This window comes from Uloborus diversus, chromosome 9 (assembly GCF_026930045.1).
Source record: "Uloborus diversus isolate 005 chromosome 9, Udiv.v.3.1, whole genome shotgun sequence".
NCBI lineage: Eukaryota > Metazoa > Arthropoda > Arachnida > Araneae > Uloboridae > Uloborus > Uloborus diversus.
Genome location: NC_072739.1, coordinates 84776397 through 84796281, shown reverse-complemented (window position 1 = coordinate 84796281; position 19885 = coordinate 84776397). Strand labels below are relative to the sequence as shown.

Below are 19885 nucleotides of genomic sequence, written 5' to 3'. Positions count from 1 at the left end.
AAGCAAAACTTTTCCAAGAATCTTAAGAAAACTTACAGGTTGTGATTATGTGTACTGGCCTGCAAAATTCATTTTAATATGAGGGTACCGCCCTTTGAGTCAGTTTTTTTTTTAAATAAATTTTTTATGTAATATTAGTTATTGCTAAAACACGAGAATTGATACTGACTTTTGATAAAGACTGGAAAACCTTCTCGATGCGACAACCTGTAGATCGCTTACATTGGGCACATCTAGAAATGGCTTAGCGAGTTAGTAATATGCAACTGATATTTAAATGCTCTGATCAATTCAAATTTATTCGATGAAATGAAAACAATATATTAGGTTATCTGAGAAGCTTTAACCATCTTATAGTGAATTAGCGCAGTATCTGCTCCCTCTAATTAATACTAGCTCTAATTAATTATCAAACTGTGGTATTGACGACGTATTTACTCAAGTATTAATTTTGAGCATTCTAATGTTTAATATCTCTCTGTACCGCCCACTACACTATTCACTATTAAATACTTTCGAACTCTCGGAAATACCACAGCTCTTGAAAGGTTATGTGTATCTTACTTTTGACACACTGTTATTTATTCACCCGTTATGTTGTGTTACCTCGAAAGATACAAATTACACCCTCAATTAAAAAATCAATTAGCCAACGTTCTTATGCACAAAAATTGAAAATTACTGCAGTGACGTGTTTCGGTGTTCCAAGGAACACCTTTTTCAATGCAATGAAGTGTGAGCTTTTGGATGAAAAGTCATCCTAGGAAAGCTTTTTATCCTTTCAATCCTGATGACTTTTCATCCAAAAGCTCACACTTCTTTGCATTGAAGAAGGTGTTCCTTGTAACTCTGAAACACGCGTTATCAGTAATTTGCAGTTTTTGTGCATCAAAACGTTGATTGTTTGATTCATTTAATCGTCAAGCACAAAGATATTTATTAGTTATACCTTAAATTATTGTGCAATTTGATGACAAAAGATCACCCATCACTTTATTTAAGTAGACCATATTAATCGAATATCGTTGGTTTCGTATATTACGGTTGTTAAAAAAAAAGAAAAAGAAAAAAAAACGATATTTGCTTTTAAAGAACGATATTCTTTACAACCTTTTCAGGGGGCGAATCATTATTTTTTTAGAAATCAAATTAGAAAACTAGGTTTATTTGATCATTTATACAGTTTTTCAGTATTTTTTCTTTTTTTTTGGAAATTCTTTCATCCGGGGGGGGGGGGTTCTCCATTTGTTCACACACCCCCACCTTGGGTAGGAAAAAAAATGTATTTATGAGTGCAAAAAGGAATTTGAATCTTTTAGAACAATATGATTGAGCCCTCAGGGAAAATGAAGAAAAATGGAGCTCTTTTAGAGCTAATTAAAAACTTGAAAATCTGTGCCATCTAATCTTGTTCATTGAACTTTAAAGAATAGGATTCAAGCGATTTTGATTCAAAAAATTCGGAAAAAAAAGTGAAAATAATTGATAAATTGGTGGTTTCACAGCGCAATTACCGTCCTTCGAAGGGTAAAAGATGTTATGGTTGACAAGTTTTTGGAAAACGAAAATAAGTCAGTTAAATTAATAATTTATTTATATTTAAAAAGCAGGTATTGCTTTTTTAAAGCTATTTAAACCAATTTGCATTATGTTCACAATGATAAACCAAATATTTTGGGTAACGGCATCTCCCCTTCCCTTCAGCTAGAGCAGTGGCTGTGCCGTGTACAGATTGTTAAAAAATAGGATATTTCTCCAGTGAGTACTTGGGATTTGATGTAAAAAAAAAAAAGCTAATGGCATTTTTGCAATCTCTCGCCACTTCCTTCTTTTTTTATTTCTTCCCTTTCCTTCTTTTTTTTTTCTTTTTCTCCCTGTGAGAAGTTGTTATTTTTCTGTCTTGTATGGGTTTAAGTCTGAACTCCTTTCAGATGCTTAGGCATACTGATTTCAGTTTATTTTGGGTCTTCGCAGTCACTGAAAAAAATTTCGAAAATTTCAGATACATTTTCCCTTGTTGAAACACGTGGATTAATACTTTAATACTGCTATGCCTCGTAATGAGATTAGAATTATGAAACTCAAGTGCTAACGACATATTTTCGTCAATTTCTTTTGGACAGTTGCCATCTTTACTACGCCCTCATGGTTACGCTTCAAGTATACAAGACATTTTATTGGTTTAATCTTTAATTCCATGAAGAAAACAAAAAAATAATAACTGTATAAATAATATTTGTGTTGGTTTCAGTTTTACTTCATGCTCCTCACCCTCTCCTTCCCCACCATACTAAGTAAAAACGAACGAATAAGTTTTTAAACTTTTAACATTTTTAGACCTCGTCGAATTATTTTTCTTTTTTAAAGAGAAGATTAGAGAAAGAAAGAAAAGATTCGATTGAATAAAAATTTTTAGAACCGTTTGACTTTGAGATTTAAAAAATAATAGTAGTTAAGTAAACCCGACGAAAAAATAAATTGAAGCAGCAACAATAGTTATGTTAATAACTAAGAAATGTATTAAAACGAGGGGGAAATGTGAGAAAAATCTTTTCATACTCTTCGCGCTAAAAAAAATTTAGAAACCAACGCGCTAACTTGTAGAACAAAATAGAAGACAAACTAAAGAGGTTTTATTGTGTATATGACTTTTGTTATACAATTAGGTGTATTCAATACTGAATACAATGATGGAATAGTACCAGGAAACATCATACTATAACAAAAAGAAGGGAGGAATAATAGAGCTAAAATAACTGTTTTTGAAATTCTTAAAAGTGTTCTAAAAATAACTAAATATAAAGAATGCAAAAAAAAATAACGAAAGACCACCTGCGGTTCTTTTCATTGATCTCCGACTTTCGCAATAGCCTATTTGGTGCTGTGTCTGACTATAAAATGCCTTTATGAGCCCCCCCCCCCTTATTGGATGCCCACGCTCACGTGATTTAGAAGATCATGTGGAAGCGACGCAAATAGATCGCCGCTCACAATAAAATGTTTTATGATTCATTTTTCGAGGAAAAGAATGTTAAGGAGATAATTTTGTCTCTTGAAATAATGCATTTATTTATTATTGTATTATTTGTTTTTATTTGCTTTGATCTACGATGAAAGAATATTTTGTTATTATTCAACGATAAATAAGTTGTTAAAGGGTTTCTTTTCCTTTTTTTTTCGTTATCTACAGCTAATACTTTTGTTATTTGTAAATGAGTAAAACATTTTACAATGTGAATCAAAAAAGTATTAGAGGTACAACGATTTATATGAAATTATTAAATTAATTGTCTTTTAAAAAAAACTCGACTCTACAATGATTTTCTTTGTATAGAATGCTCATTTTTTTTCTCTTATAACTTATATGCACGGAGTTTCTCGTAGATTGAAGCATACACTTTTTAAAAAAAATGCACATCAAAAAAAAAAACGAGCTGACGTGCGCATCACATGACTTCCTTTTACTCCAATTTAATGTCATTTCCCCATTATTGGCCATTTTAATGTGATTCAATTGTTTACTCTCTAAATATCACCAACAGTGGACAAATTGAAACCAAATTTAAAAAAAGAAAAGAAAAAAGAAAAATAAGTTGGCGACAAAACTTGCCGACCAAAAGACTAGTGATATATCACCAAGTGTCTGACAAATTATAACACAACTTCAGTTTACATCGAAATTAACAATGATTTCCCTCCAAAAAGGGGCAAAAGACCCCTTTAGGAACATCCGAATGCAACCAAAAGGGAAGGTGCACAACTAGACCCCACTAGAAGTCTACGTTCCAACTTTACCAACTACGTTTCAACTTTCTAGGACATACCGTTTTTGAGTTATGCGAGGTACATACACACATACGTACATACGGACGTCACGGGAAAACTCGTTGTAATTAACTCGGGAATCGTCCAAATGGATATTTCGGGTCTCTGTACGTTCCTAGGCATATATCGACGTGTGATCGGGTCGAAAAAAAAGGCCGATTTTTGAGTGAAATTTTTTTCGCGAATACAATACTTCCTTTTTTGTAAAAGGAAGTAAAAAGCACACGATTGTTTAGTTGGACGCATTGGAATATGTTGTCTGAGGAACAAAATCGGAAATTAAGACTTGTTTATGTTGAAATGTTTGTTGGACAGTTTCTTACAGATGAAATTCAAGAGGGATATAATGCATTGCTGCTACAAGTGCTAGCGAGAAGTGGAAGGCTCTGAAAACGGTGTCAGTGTCTGTTTTTAGCTAAATTCGGCGATTTTTTTTTTTTTTTTCAAATGTTGCCAGAGTTTAAGGCCTTATATTTAGATAAAGGGGGAACGAAGGCAAGTAAACAGAAACGTATGAGTGAGTACATCGTGTATGAGTGCTTTTATTCATTACTAGTTGCACCCGCACTGCTTTGCCCGTAGTAGAAAATTAAAAAGTCATTTGGTTCACCTGTATATTTAGATGAATTTCTCGCCAACATGCTATGTTAATTTTCTCGTTCATGTTACGATAATTCGCTCGGTGCAGAGGAATTAAGTTCAGCAATGGTGGTAAAAATAGAATTATTAAAAAAAAAACAAATCGAATTTTCAAAAAATCGTTTCGAGGTGTACTCACCCATGCTATGAGCTAAATTATGTGCCAAATTTCGTGAAAAAAAGGCCGAACGGTCTAGGCCTATACGCGTCACAGAGATCCACCAGACAGAGAGACTGTCAGCTTTATGATTAGTAACGATTACAGTATTTTTGCAGTTCCTTCGCTAGCAGTCTTCAATGAAGGAAATTTTGCACAAGTACTTCGCAACGAAAACATTTATGAAATCAACCTCGCAGCTCGTTGAACTTCTTGTGCCATCTGACATAGGGTAGGGCCAGGTTAGTTGAGCATAGGAGCACGTTGAGCAATCCGATATATCTCGAAAACTATTCACCACACGTGTAGGCATCAAATAGCGGAAATAAAGGGTTATGGGAGGGGAACTCATCGCGCGATCTTCAATTGCAGCTGGACAAATGAGGGAAGGATGTATGCACATTATTTATTTTGCAACAAAAAAGTAAAAAGTTCATTTACCGCAAGTTTTTGTCTGTTTTAGTGCAATGTTATCTGTTTCCTGTTAGGGAAGTATAATTCGTACCGTTTTTTCGTAATCTCACTTTTATTTTAAGACTTTGGTTTGGGGTTAGCTGAACAAGTATTGTTCAACTGACTTCCGCTACTTAAAACAAAAGTAGCAATATATTTTTTGCTTTCCTTAGGATGCGGACTTATGAAAGAAAAACTACACGATGTTCTTACACTGTTGGCGACTTGAATAATGCTGCAAAGGCTGTCAATGATGAGGGGGAAAAACGAATGCCCCCGCAAAATAATTCGGTATCAAACGGATGACTTTGTCAGGATTTTTGAAGAAATTAAAAGGTGGTGATTCATCTATGATTTATGCAAAATCGAGGCAAGTTTTTTTTTTTTTTTCTCAACAAGAGGACTCTACATAAAAAAAAAATACTTGCTGCAAATGGCATCAATCTATTATGGATATTCCCCAAAAGACGTTCGTCACCTTGCCTGCGAGTTGGTTATGAAATGTGGTTATTACGAGTGTGCTGTTAAATTTAGCATTAGAATTCCAACCGCCTGGACTCCAAATAAGATGTCCGGAAAATCTTGGCTTACAAAGTTTTTAAAACAAAATCCGTCACTATCCATCCGAAAATCAGAACCATTTCAGTTGATTCGAAAAAAAAAGAAAAAAAAAATTTTAAGTTTTGTTAATTTTGACTATGAATAAAGAGTCGATTGGTCTAAGAGAAATTTTATTTCATCTCTAATTATCATTTATCCTATGGTTTGGCTAGACATTATAAGGGCTCAACTTTCCCCATGCAATTGATCAACTGACCCCATCTATGGGGTACGTTGAGCAATTTTGACGTTTTGCATTTCGACAGCTGTATCCCTTAAACGTGTGCTATTAGCAACAAGTTACTATGGACACTTTTGAAAATTGATACACATTACTAATCCATCAGGTTCCGACATTTCCGAAAATTTTGGGTTGTCGTTTCCGAAATTTTTGATCTGGCAACGTTCTAAAACTGAAAAATATGGAAAAAAGAAAAACACGATAAGATCTTTTTTTAATGATTTTTTATGCATGTTTGAAGAGTTTACGGAAAAGTTGGGTTCAGAAAATTTTCGGTCGATTTTCCAAAAATTTGACACTGTCTTCAGAAAATTTTACTTGAGCCCCTGCACTTGCACCCCTGTATTTAGTACACTTCTTTATCTTTTATTGATCTCCGAATATGCGGTTCTGTGTTGAAATTATTGACTCTCTTTCTCCGTTGAATTTATTGACGTATTGCAATGTAATTTCTTTCCTTAATATGCTCTTTTGTCAACAAAAACGCTGTTATTATAAGAGCGTCTGAAAGTAATTGAATTTTCCTTTCAAAATCAGTATCATAAAACGATTGCATTTGTAACGCAACGTTTGGTGACAAGAAAAAAAAGTGATTCTATTAACCTGAATGTTTTTTCAATAATGAGTTCTTTTTAATGCGAAAGTGCAGAACTGTGGGTGATTTCTCCACCTGACGTTTTTTCCATGTTCAGCACGGTTTAGCTGCTGAAAATCATTCTTGTGAAAGAGCCTCGTTCGTGTATGATATTATATCGTTTGCATTTCATACAGGCAAAGAATAATATTTAAATTATTTTCCTATACTACAAATTCAATTGCCTCTGTTTATGTTTTAATAAAAAATTACTTACGTTTACTTTTATTAAAAACAAGAACCCTTTTTGTTTTTTTTTAAAGTATTTTTCTTTTTTTATGATAGTGTTCCAAATTTTGTTCATTAAGAAGGTTATGTTCCCGTTTTGATACCCTCTTAACATTTTCCAATTCGCTACGATAGACTACGTCTTGCATGTCCGACGCTCAGTAATGTTCCCAGCAATTTTTCTGAGGGTATAACTCCCAGTAATCTATTACCCACAATATGTGTATGCGATCATATACATAGTGTGTCATAATATTAACATTTTTGAAACTTGAGGGTATACGCTTTATGTCTAAAAAATGTTTGAGAGTATATGGAGTATACCGTACATCGGAACGCCACTGCCGACGTTATTCGCAGGAAGTGTTTTCCCCATCAAGCGTAGTCTTCACGTAAGAAAAACACATTTACAGATATAGGCAGTGGATTTTGCTAAAGGCGTTAATGAAAAACCGCTCTGTTATAGAGTTTTTTTCTTTTTTAATTTAATATATTTAATATGTGAGGGCCTTGTTTTTTTTTAATGTGATTAATACTTGTAATAAAAATGCCTTTTAAAAAGGTGGGAGTAGGATATTATAAAAACGTAAAACGTTTTGTTTTGATGAAACAAACATAAATTTTACTTGTCAAATTTCTGTAATGCCTTATTTCGCATTGAGTAAGACGAGTCTTGTAATCCGAAAACTCGTATCTACACTCATTTACATTTTTTTCTTTTTAGCGCTGTGTTTATCATTTATTTATTGATATGTACCAGCTTAGACTTGTAAGTTATAAAGTTAATTTTTATTAATTTTATGCCTTAATTTAGTTAAGATATCATACAAAAATTAATAAGTGCGTTTGGGAATCATGCAGATTTTAGTTTCAAAGTGTTTCGCAATTTTTAACACTCACAACTTACTTCTCTTTGTTTTATTCTTGCTATCTAAAATAATCTCAAGTGAACGCATTTTTGACAGAATCAGCATAATCAAAATTAAACCTACTGAATAATCAAAATATTTTTTTTAAGTGACCAATTTATAGTCTAACCACAGAAGGCGTGGAATCTAGTAAGCGGCCAAGTGAGACGTTTCCATCTGAGTAAATTTAGGAGGGGAGAAGGGAAAATAACGATGGGATTTTGATGCATGCGTTTTATAATGTCTCTAGGGCCTTATTAATGTATTGCATTTTCTTAGCTGAAAACGAGTTGAAACAAATAGAATTTCTATGGAAACAACAAAAAGAAAGTAAAATGTTTTCATTTGTAAAAATAAATTGGTAAACTCAAAATTATACTGTAAAAAAAAAAATCAATTAATTTTGGTAGTGAGAGTATAGATTGAATATTGTTTAGATGTAAAAAATTATTGCCATGAACAAATTGTCATTTGTACGAAACTGCGCCTAAGTAATTAAGAGGCAAAAGGTGTACATCTGTACATGGCCCCCACTAAATTTCGCTTACGCCTATGGGCCGTGACAATCACTGAAACTCGTGGCGACAAAGAGGGCGCTACAGGGAACCCCTGTTTCCATTACGTTGCCTTTAGCTGGTGGATGCAGGGGTTGGTTCTGCGCCTCTTGCAGTTAAAATGGTCGGCGTCCAATCAAAAATAAACAAACTTTGAAGCGTTGACATTGATTGGTGAATGCATGAGCGGATCATAGTTGTATCGGTCTAACACAAAAAAGTCATAAATTGCCAAGGCCCGTGAAGCGTTAGCGCCATCTAGTGGGGCCATGATATGTAACGAACAAACTGCCGTAATTGTTACTTATTTTGTTATTTTACTTCTTCCAACATATTGTTGCTTTGAAAAAAAATAAAAGAAAAAAAAAATTTATTTTATTTTTCTTTTTAAATAATGTATTCCATAACTAATTGCTTTTTAGGCTATTAATAGTATTTCCTTTACCGCTCTTCTTCTTTACTAATATCTTGCTTTACTAATTTCTTACCTCTTCTTTCATGCTGCTTAAACAGCTCCAGACTCGTCTTATGATGACTTGTCTGATGAACTCAGCCGCCCTATCAGTAAGTAAATCTTACTTTTCTCTTAATCTTTTATTTCCTTTGTATTCCCAACAGATTCTTTCTTTACAGTCTCATGCCAAATTTGAAACATGAATTTATAGTGTCCTTCGGTATGGAACCTTGGAACAGTTTACCAGAAGAAGTGGTAATGAGCAAGGAAGTAGATAGTTTTAAGAGGGCCATTGATCTTCACTGGAGATTGTAAATTGACTAGGACCAGTCTAGCTGCGCCCAGAGCCTGTTGCTGGTCGTCACTTTTGTATTTGTATTAAGATGATTAAAAAATAAATCTCTAATGATTTTCTCTTTAAAAAAAATAAATTTTCAAAGCATTTTATAATAAATTAAAATTTATTTTTCAGATAAATATAGCTTGAATTTATAATTTTCTGTTTGGTTTTAATTTGGTAAACCCATTTACTAACTCAAAACTGCAATGAAATTTGCATACTGCTGACATTTTTGGACTACAGAAAACTTTTTTAGTACAGGGAAGTGAACTGTCCAAATTCCGTGTAGACTTTATTAGCCATGACTCCATATCGATGGTTTTATCTAATTTACAAGCAGGGGTTTATTTTTATGTTGAAAATTTGTGCCTTAAATATGTTTTTTGCCTATGTAATTTCCATTAAGTTATTGAGTACTTCAATCATATTTTCTGAAATTTAAATAGTTATTATTACTACCTTTTTTTTTTTTTTGCTGTGCTGCTAATCGTTAATTAACTTGATAACTAAACTTGATTGCATTGAAATAGTTAAGATGTATTCCATGATGTTTGGCATAGCTTGTTTTGTGCTATTTATATAAAATTGACATATAATTACTGAATAAACTGACTACAATGAAAGTATAGTTTTGAAACAATTATTACGATTGATCTGCTTTTTTGTTCTTTCACTCTTGCATTTAAATACATTGTGAAACGTACATGTTAAAAAATATAATTTGATGATTCATTGTTATTATTCTCTAATACCTTATTCTGAAACATGGCAAATATTGATTGTTAGTTTTCTTTCTTTTACAGTTGCTGAAAAATTAAAAAGACTCTATCCGGAAAATGAAAGATTAATAGCCAGCATTCCTAGTCGAATTTATGAAGTAATTTATCCTGTTCAAATTCGCCAGCATGTAAAATTAGGGATTTCAACGAGGGAAACTGGTGCCAATAAAGTAATGACCACATTTCTTTTTGAAAAATTTAATACCATGTTATTTTCAAATGAACTTGTTTTAATTCAATTGAATATGTTTATAAAGTTCTATATTTTTGTGATCCTGTAAAAACTGTGCAAACATTATAATTTTACCCCATTTATTTTATATATTTAAACATTTATCTTTCACATTAAAAAGCTCACTCCCCCCCCCCCCCCCCCCGAGCGATAATTCATTATATTACTACTGCCTGGCGGAAACATTAAATTAATATTAAAGAAACATACTTATAGGCAGGCCCGTTGTTTTAAAACAATTCTGGGAGAAGGGGGAGGAGGCAAAGGATTTGTAAGTAATACATTTTGAATGGAAAAACAACAAAATACATACAAAAATGTAAAATCAGTTTCTAAAATCCCGAGGGGTTGGTAATTTGCCCTCATACCCCTGATCCCCTAAATAAGGGACCTGGCTATGGATATTCATTAATTTCTTACCTTTTCATTGTTGAATATTGTACTACTTAACAACAGTTTTTTTTTTTTTTTTTTTTTTTACAAATTTTTGTTTTTCTTGGCTTTCTGATAAACTTTCATTCTTTTATTTTTCAGACTGGGGAACATTATCATCAAACTTCATTGCTCATTAAAGCTTTTAGTTACAAATTTCGTATAGATTTAGAACTCAACACGTAAGTTAAAGTTCATTGTGAGCTTTTGTTTTTGTCCCCTTCAATGCTTGTAAATCAGTTCAATTGCTCAGTTGTATGTAAATTGGAACAGCATTATATGTTCTTTATTTTCTTTCTTTTTTGTTCTCTCTCTGAAAAGCTTTTTAATTAAGTTGCATGAAATGTTTTATATTGTTTCTTGCTCGAGTTCTTTCTATATTTATATAAATCATGTATAAATTTTACATACAAATCATCAACCCCACTGCTTTTATGGAGAAAAAAATCTGGGTATAAGTCAGCACCCTACTTTCAGAAAAATATTGTTGACTTTTCCCGGGCGCTTTGAAAATGAATGCTTAAAATTAATGGAAAATGAAATGTAGTAATAAACATATTTATGATCAAAAATATGCCTTTTTCCGTACCCAGTATGAAAAGGCTTCACATTGGTGATCGCGAATTTCGTAAAAGGTTTTGCTTTAGCAGTTATGAGTTTTGTTCATTAATGCTTTCATTCTCGATTAATATCAATAAATCTTCTTTTTATCTTTATTATCCCAGTTAAATTCATTTGTTTTCGAAAGAGATCTTATTTCCACGCTATGAATTGTATGAAAATTTTGTGATTCAAGAATTCGCTGTTTCCTGCTTTTTGAGAGCTTTTGCTCTGATGAAAGTTTGTAATAATAAAAGTAAATTGACAGTCAAACAATATAAAACTATTCCAAATGTATAAGCATTTATTTCTTTAGTTTTAAGAAAGGGTTGAACTTAATCAGGAAAATGTCTAGATGACTAAGCGTTTTTTTTTTCTTTTCAAGCGTTGTAGAGGAAAATGCCAGGTGTATGGGTTGATCTCCTTAATCAAGTCTTCTCATTTCATCAAAATGAGTCAGATGTAGTTTCATCTATTAGTTCATTTTTTTGCATTAAGAAAGGTTTTTTTCCCCCTTGTATCATAGGAACATGTTTTATTGCTTTTGTTCATCTGAAACGTTCTTTTAATGTTCTTTATTTTTGAATGTTGAGCAGAAATGCACCCTACCAATAATGTTCGATCTTAAAATGTCAACATAGATTGGATTCATTTCTGTTGTGAAGAATTGAATTTTCAATTTGATTTTTTATTAAATATTAATGATGTGATTTAATAATTGCACAAACTTATAATTTTTTTTTTATTTCATTTATTTTTGTCTCATGATAGTTATTACTTTTTCTTAATGTTTCCAATTTACTGTTCTTGTTATCAATTTGTGGTATTGGAGCATTAGTGTGGATGCATCTGGAGCAGCAGCATCAAAAATATTTTTGCAGCAAAAACCCTAAACAAGCAATAGAATACTGTTAAATTGTTTTAAAAAATAATGCATTAAGCCATCCAAAAACTTGCTTGTTGAGAAAAATTTAACAGACTAAGTTTAACACTTTGCATGTATGTAGTTTTCTGGGAAATCTTGCAGTTTTCAATTACATTTCAGAATATTTAAGCAAATAAATGACATGAAATCAGCAGAATTCTAAAATCTGAAACAGCACTTTGTTTCGATTTGGCTGTACTTCAGTTCACATATTATTGACTATTATAAAATGAAAGTGAATCAAAATAACTATTCACAATGAATTTTCTAAAACCGGGATACATTTCGTAAAAAAAATTCTCATTGATTCAGAATTTATATGTATAATAATAGTATCATTCATAGTCCTTCTTCACCATTCAAGTTAATAATTACAGTAGCCTCTCTGTTTAACGACGCTCTATTTAACGACTTTCTCTATTTAAAGACGGCTTTTTACGGTCCCAGATGGTCCACTATAGTGTTAACAGCATTCTAATTAACGACGCTTTCTACTTAAGGACGAAATTTTGTGGTCCCTTGAAAGTCAATAAACAGAGAGCCAGCTGTATGTGCATATTTTCTTGTGGATCTTGAAGACAAAGATTTTTGAAAATGAGAAGTTAATTCTATGCATAATTTTATCTATCACCGATATTTATTGTTCTCAAAAATGCTTATGTACCGTATGCTGTGCTATAACATCTTAGTAGAGTATTTTTACTTAATTTTTTCTGCTTCAATTGTGTTTTTCAGGCATTTACTCGCACCAAATTTAATACAAAAACATTTCCTTCCTGAAGGGGCTCAACAAATTTCTACTCAGGTAATCACTTGTCTGATAGTTTTTGAAAATATTCCAGAATACTACATTAGATAAATTTATTAATAATCATATTAATAAAAAATTTACTTTTTTTCTGTATTTCCATTATGTATTTTTTTATCTTTTAAAAACATTTGTGATATGATCTGTATAACACCATGATCAGTAAAACACACAACTTTAAAGTAATTACTGTGTGTATTATAAAAATCTACAATGCATAGTATACTATGTTCATACTTTTATTGTATTTTGTATTTTCTCAAAACCGTTTATTAAAGTTCTTCAGTTGAAGTGAACTAAACTATTAATAGTTATTTTCGTAATATAGGAAATAGAGCATTGCTATTATCATGGCACAACAAGAGATTATCCAGGAGCCATTGCTGCCTTTCGTACCTGTAATGGGGTTAGGTAAGTTTAAAAGTTTATTATTTTGTTTTATTCTTTTGTTTATTTAAGAACTGAACTGTGAGGAAAAGAAAGTTTTTATATGCAGGAGAATCAGGGTTGGGTTTTGAACGGAATATTTTTTCTACATTTTTAGAATTAGTTCTACGATTTGTTACATTGTAAAAATGAGACCAATAATGTTTTTATTTTGTATTACATTTACAACGGGAATCAGAGATGTACAGATTTTTTATTTGAGTTTAAAGTAAATTCATAATACAGAAAAATCCTGTTGCAACAAATACTGATGCAAAAAAATATCTGTTTCAGCGAAACAAATTTTCAGTCCGAATATAATTGCCATTACATTGCTTGAATTCCATTACAACAAAATTCTTCTTACAAAGAGTAAAATTTTAGGTCTTTTGAAGTTTGTTGTAACGAGTCTTCTCTGTATATAAATAAATTGAGATGTAGTTCCCTTTTGCATTGCAGTCAGAAAAAAATAATTTTTCACTCAATCAAATTAAATTTTACTCTCATTTTTGAGTGAACGGCTATCTAAAACCAGTTTCGTAATAATTATTGTATTGTATGTAACACAACAATTTCAACTAAGAAAATGTTTCATAGGATTTATTTTTTTCAGTATTCATTATAATGTATGCTTTCACCAACAACTCTTATATTACATGATTTTAGTTATTGTATTGATGTCTTTTGCCTTTCAATGTAGAATTTCTCTTTTAATATTTTCAGTGGTATTCTTCATGTTGGAAATGATACATTTGTAATTCATCCATTTTATGGGGGAGATCAATCAGTAAGTTTTATCAGTTTTTTCCTTAAGAAACATTCATATTTATTTTCCATTAGTAATTTGAAATGTTGACTTTTATGATTTTATATAACATTTAAAGTAAACTTGTCATTACATGTTAGAAAAATAGTACTTGTATTTAATTAAAACGTAGGGGTCGGGGGGGGGGGAGACCCCAGGGGGGGGGACATTTTCATACAGTGCAAAAAATTAAATTTATCCACAGTATTTCATGCCATAATTTGTAAAATTGGTTACATTTGGAATCTACAACTAAAAAATACTATTACTTTTTCAAAGTTAGATTATGTTGAAAATTAAACTGCTGTTTTTTACTGGTTATTATTCTGGTTTCTTCACATAATCATTGAACCAGGTGACATCTAATAATGCTTTGTGTGGGAGAAATAATGACAATTTATCTGGCTATAAAATTACGCAAAAAAAAAAAAAAAATTCTGAACCGGGTACTATAAAACATGTAATCGTAAAAATCATCTCCTTTTTAAAGACAGTAAGCAGGGGTGCCTACCTACAAGGGTTCATGGCCCTGCGCCATTGGAATTTTTGGGGGGTTGTTTTGAGGGGTATTTTTGGATGGGCTCTTCTTTGGAGGGCATCTTTGTGTAATTTAGAGGGGGTGCGCCCCTGCTTTTAGGGGGTGGCCACCCCCTTGCTGTAAGGGTTTAATTGAAGCCCATATAACCCTCCTTAGCTATAAGCTTAAGGATAAGTAAGCTTATCTTTCAAGAAAACATTAATTATTGATAAGGCTATTAAAACTAAAAAGTTAAAACGAAACATTTCCAAAAGCTTGCTGTCGAATGAACACCAAGCACCGACAACACCATGCAAGCTCCAAGTGAATTCTGCTTCAAACTCTGCCGCACATGTGTTTTTCTCTCACTCTTTTCTCTGAGGCAAGTTAAGTAGTCCACTGCCGCTACTTTGGATAACTAATAACTACATGGAGTTGCAGCGTACTGGAGTCATAATGCAGCTTGGGTTCTGGAGTGCCCCATAAGCATAAAAAAAAATGTTGTGGATAAATGTTATTTCATCATTCAGGATATATTTTGAAGTTCTCTTTTTCAGCTGTCAGTGCTGCTGTTGTTTTTATAGATTAAAATTCAGTAATAATTAAAGGCTGTGATTGCTAAAAAAAAATTTCATTTGAATTATTTACAAAACTTTCATGTATGTATAACCCTTCTTGAAGTGTTTTAAAGCTAATATCAATGGGGAAATATTTAAACCAAATAAATTGACATCTACAACTTATTTGGTATAAATATTTTCAAATTATTGAAAAGCTATTAAGTTTTGTTCATTCTTTTTGCAGAAAAAGCATCCACACGTTATTTATCGATATTTTTCTGAAACAAAAGAAAAGCACACTTGTGGTATGTATTTAAATTTATGCAAACAATCTTTCTTTTATGAAGTTTCTAAATAATCAAACACTTCTTCATATGAAATAATTTATTCTGTATTGATCTCTCTTCTGTGTGAAATCCTTTTCATTTGTAAAATATTGAATGTTCAAATCGCCTGGTTCTCTACCTGGGGGAACACCTCCCTAGGTTGACACAGAAAATTTTCAAGAGAGGCATCATTTATTTTATTTTTAATGATAAAAAGTATAATTAACCAGTTTGTTTCTACAATTTTGTGATCACATCTAAATATTTTTAGCATTATCTCCTTCTTTGAGGTTATTAGTACATTTTTCATTCATATATCTCTGTAAATCTGGATTTTTAGCACTAGCATACTAGAGATGAGTTTGGGCTCATTTTTGAGAGTCCGGGCCCGCCCGAGCCTGAAAATTTGTAACCAAGTCCGGGTGATATTGTCTCGGACAAAAATCCGAGCCTGCTGAACCCGAGGAAAAAATTCTTGTAACAAGAACCAAGCCTTCTACAGTCTGACATGATCTCTCTGTTAATGAAAAATGTTATGTCAAATGTTCTTCATTAACAAAAGTTTCTAAATTTTCTCAAAATGCTTCACTTCAAATGCATTACTGTACGACATATTGCAATAGTAATCGCAAAAAAACACATTATAAATAAGCGTTAACTTTTTTTTTTTGTTTAAATTTCTCATTGATAGAACTTATTTAAATGTTCCTTTCATTTTCTCACAGTAGGAAAATGTTTATTTACTTTGAATTTGTTTGGAGATTGACGATTCTTAGCTTGAGTCTGAGCCCGAAACCTATTTTCGTTTCTAGGGCTCGGGCTGTCGGGCCCGGGCAGAGCCCGTCTAAACTCTATAGCATACATGATGTTAAAACATCGAGGAAGGTATTGAAAATAATCTGAGGTGCACTTTCTTCAAGTTACAACCTAATATTCAAAAACTTATCAAGTACATGTGCCAGCCCTGGCTGGAATTATATGCCAAACCTCTAACTAATGTGTATTTAATTAGTTATGTGTATTAGACCGATAATTACTTGTGAAACAAATTTGCAAACGACTGGATTTTTTTTTAGAGAATATAATAATAATAATAAATGAATTAACAAATACATAAATAAAACTTACTTGGTGAGAAAGAAATGTTACAAAAAATATTGTAGTAATTATACATAAATAATAAACATTGCTGAAAAGTCAGAGAAAAGTACAAAAATTAGTCACAAAATTCAAGAAAAGGATGTCGTATAGGATACTTGCTTTTTATTATCATGGTGTCTTCTTTTTTTGAGAAAGAAAAATTTTTGGCCTGAACAAGCAAAAACCTCTTAATACCAGTCAAATATTTCTGTGGATCGGTGCTGCTCTGCCGGATAACCAGTTGATAATCGCTGCTCTGGCAGCTGCCTACATTAGTAGGGAAGTATCGCTGCCTCTCTGGCTAAATGATCAGCCTAGCCAAAAAGGGTGAAAATTGCTGTTTAAGTCCAACAAACTGATATTATTAATGTCTGATAAGTATTTAAAAAGCATTCAATTAAGAATTGAATTCTTTGTGTTACCAAAGTTTTTTGAATGCAGTTCCTTTTTAAGTGTTTAATATGTTATTTTCAATAATTCTTCAGCATTTATTCTCTTTGTTGATTTAAAATTTAAATTTCATTTCTACTCTTAAATTCAATGTAAGCTTTCTTAAAATGTTTTCCATTTTTATCAACCAGTGCAATCAAACTGTAGTTGATAGAGAACTGTATTTCAGTATTCCTTTCCAAAATATATTTTTTGAGATCTCTATTCCATATGATGACTTTTTTTATGAGAAAGCATCTTACTCAATTAAACACTACTTATCTGACTATCCAGTGTAAAATTATTTTGATGACAAAAAATTTAGTCTCAGTCTTGTTACTGCTTGCTATATTGTTTTAAATTTCTTTTTTACGCTGTTTAGAACATTATGTTCAAAGCTGATTTTTAAGGACCAAGTTAGTATTTTTTCGTCTATCAAAATTCTATTGAGCTTTTTTCTGTGAAAAACAAATGTTACCTTGTTAATTGCAATTTTAGTGTGATTAATCCTTCCAGAATATTTTTTAACAGTCTGTGACACTGATTAAAAATCAAAAAATAGTCTGAAAGATAAGCCATCATTACTGTAATTGTAAAATATAAATCAGTATTGAGACAGACATAAAAATAAGATGTAACTGCAATTGTCTGTTACCTTAGGATTCTAAGAGTGAATATGTTTTATTTTTTAAAAATATAAAAACAAATGTAACGGCTAGCAACAGGCCCTGCCCAGGTAGCATCAACTCATCGGATTTTGCTCGGTCGATCATCGACTCCTCCTAAACTCATCGTGTAATGCACGCTGATATCGTTGCGATCAGAATCCGAGAACTGTTTTCGATGAGCTGTTTTTTATCGGAAAACTATATCCTTACGATCAAATTTTCCGATGAAAATTTGCCGAGCTACATTTCATCGGAAGATGATATCGTAACGATCAAATTTTCCGATGAAAATTTGCCGAGCTGCATTTCATCGGAAAAAGAGATCGTAACGATCAAATTTTCTGATGAAAATTTGCCAAGCTGCATTTCATCGGAAAAAGAGATCGTAACGATAAAATTTTCCAATGAAAATTTTCCGAGCGAAATTTCATCGAAAAACGAAATCGTAACGATCAAATTTTCCGATGAAAATTTGCCGAGCTGCATTTCATCGGAAAAAGAGATCTTATCGATCAAATTTTCCGATGAAAATTTGCCGAGTTACATTTCATCTTAAAAAAGTAGGTTGTTTAAATTTTCCGATAAAAATTTTCTCAATCTAAAATTTTTGGAAATCTCCCAACTGTTAAAATAGGATAAATTTTATTATTCGAATATCCGACAATTGATAGTGTCATTGATCAAACGTAAGGCTGTACGGATCAACATTCAGGGTTGAAAATCGGAGGAAAAATGACTGAGACTTTGACTCCGAATCCGACTCCTGGATTTTGAAAGGGTTTACTCCGATTTGCTGCAAAATCAATTCAACTTTAACTCCACGATTCCAACCCCGATTACCTCACTGGAATTGCGAACAAAATGAGATTCCGACTCTTGAATGATTTCTCTCTATCTCCAAAACAATTCCACTCCGTTCAATTTGACTCCCAAAATTACCGACTCCTACTCGGTTTGCGGGCAAAATGATCGACTCCGACTCTTCACTAGCTGGCGCCACAAGTATATTCACTGAATAAAGTTCTCACTTTTTTGTTCAGAAATCTGTCATGGCCTTGTCACCCGATAGATGGCGCCACAAATGATTTTCCATTTAATGCATTATTTTCCTCCTAGGAAAGAGTGTCCAGTGGTTAGCATATGAACTTGTCCAGTGGTTAGCATATGAATCTCGTATTCCAGAGGTCTAGGGTTCGATTCCCGGCTAAAGCGACTTCGTTTGAGCTAATGAATCACGTTCGTCAAAAGTTGTTTAATTAGAAATTAAATAAACAAGTTATTAAAAAAAATAAAACATATAAAATAATTGTCCCAAATAACATCATCCAAAAATACCCCTCCTGAAAGTTTTCAAGATGGCGGAAGGGTCACGTGATCATACAAGATGGCGGACCCCCTTCCCACTGTTAATTTTTTTTCCTTCTACTTCTCCCGATATCGCAGTTGTTACTACTTCTCATCGTATTTTCATCCTAAATTCATCGCCTCGAAACAGCACTGCTCGTATATTGCTCCAAATCTCATCGTATTTTCATCCAAAATTCATCGCTCGGAACAGCATTGCTCGTATATTGCTCCAAACTCATCGTATTTTCATCCAAAATTCATCGCCTCGGAACAGCACTGCTCGTATATTGCTCCAAATCTTATCGTATTTTCATCCAAAATTCATCGCTCGGAACAGCATTGCTCGTATATTGCTCCAAACTCATCGTATTTTCATCCAAAATTCATCGCCTCGGAACAGCACTGCTCGTATATTGCTCCAAATCTCATCGGTATAGGGAGAAAAATTCATCGAATTCCGATGATCGGATTCTACTATTGCCGATGAGACATATTGGAGCAATTTCCGATGAAAACTCATCGGAATCCGATCATCGACCGATCATCGGCCGATCAAAGTTTGATCGGATTTCGATGATCGGCCGATGAGTTGATGCTACTCGGGTGGGCCTTGCTAGGCTGGACTTAGTCAGTTTATTGGTCCCCAGTGAAGATCAATGGCCCTCTTAAAGCTATCTACCCCCTTGCTACAGTCTCTTCCAAGAAACTGTTCCAAGTGAAGTGCCCACAACCCTACTAAAGTAGTAATTTTTTCTAATTTCCAGGTTAGCATGAGATTTGAATAACTTTGTGTTAGGTTTTTTTTCTCCCCCAGCTATGAAGTGGTCTGCAGACTTCCTCACGTTTCTGTAACACCTG

The 19885-nt window shown here is 32.6% G+C and overlaps 1 protein-coding gene across 1 annotated transcript in view; it reads left to right on the top strand.

Moving 5' to 3' along the window:
• LOC129230355 (disintegrin and metalloproteinase domain-containing protein 11-like) overlaps nucleotides 1-19885 on the top strand; it is a 255163-nt gene that overhangs the window by 198052 nt on the left and 37226 nt on the right. Inside the window, 6 exon segments of the mRNA XM_054864752.1 lie at nucleotides 9837-9982; nucleotides 10579-10658; nucleotides 12737-12806; nucleotides 13138-13220; nucleotides 13959-14022; nucleotides 15362-15422. Of these exon segments, the coding sequence (XP_054720727.1) occupies nucleotides 9837-9982; nucleotides 10579-10658; nucleotides 12737-12806; nucleotides 13138-13220; nucleotides 13959-14022; nucleotides 15362-15422 (504 nt within the window).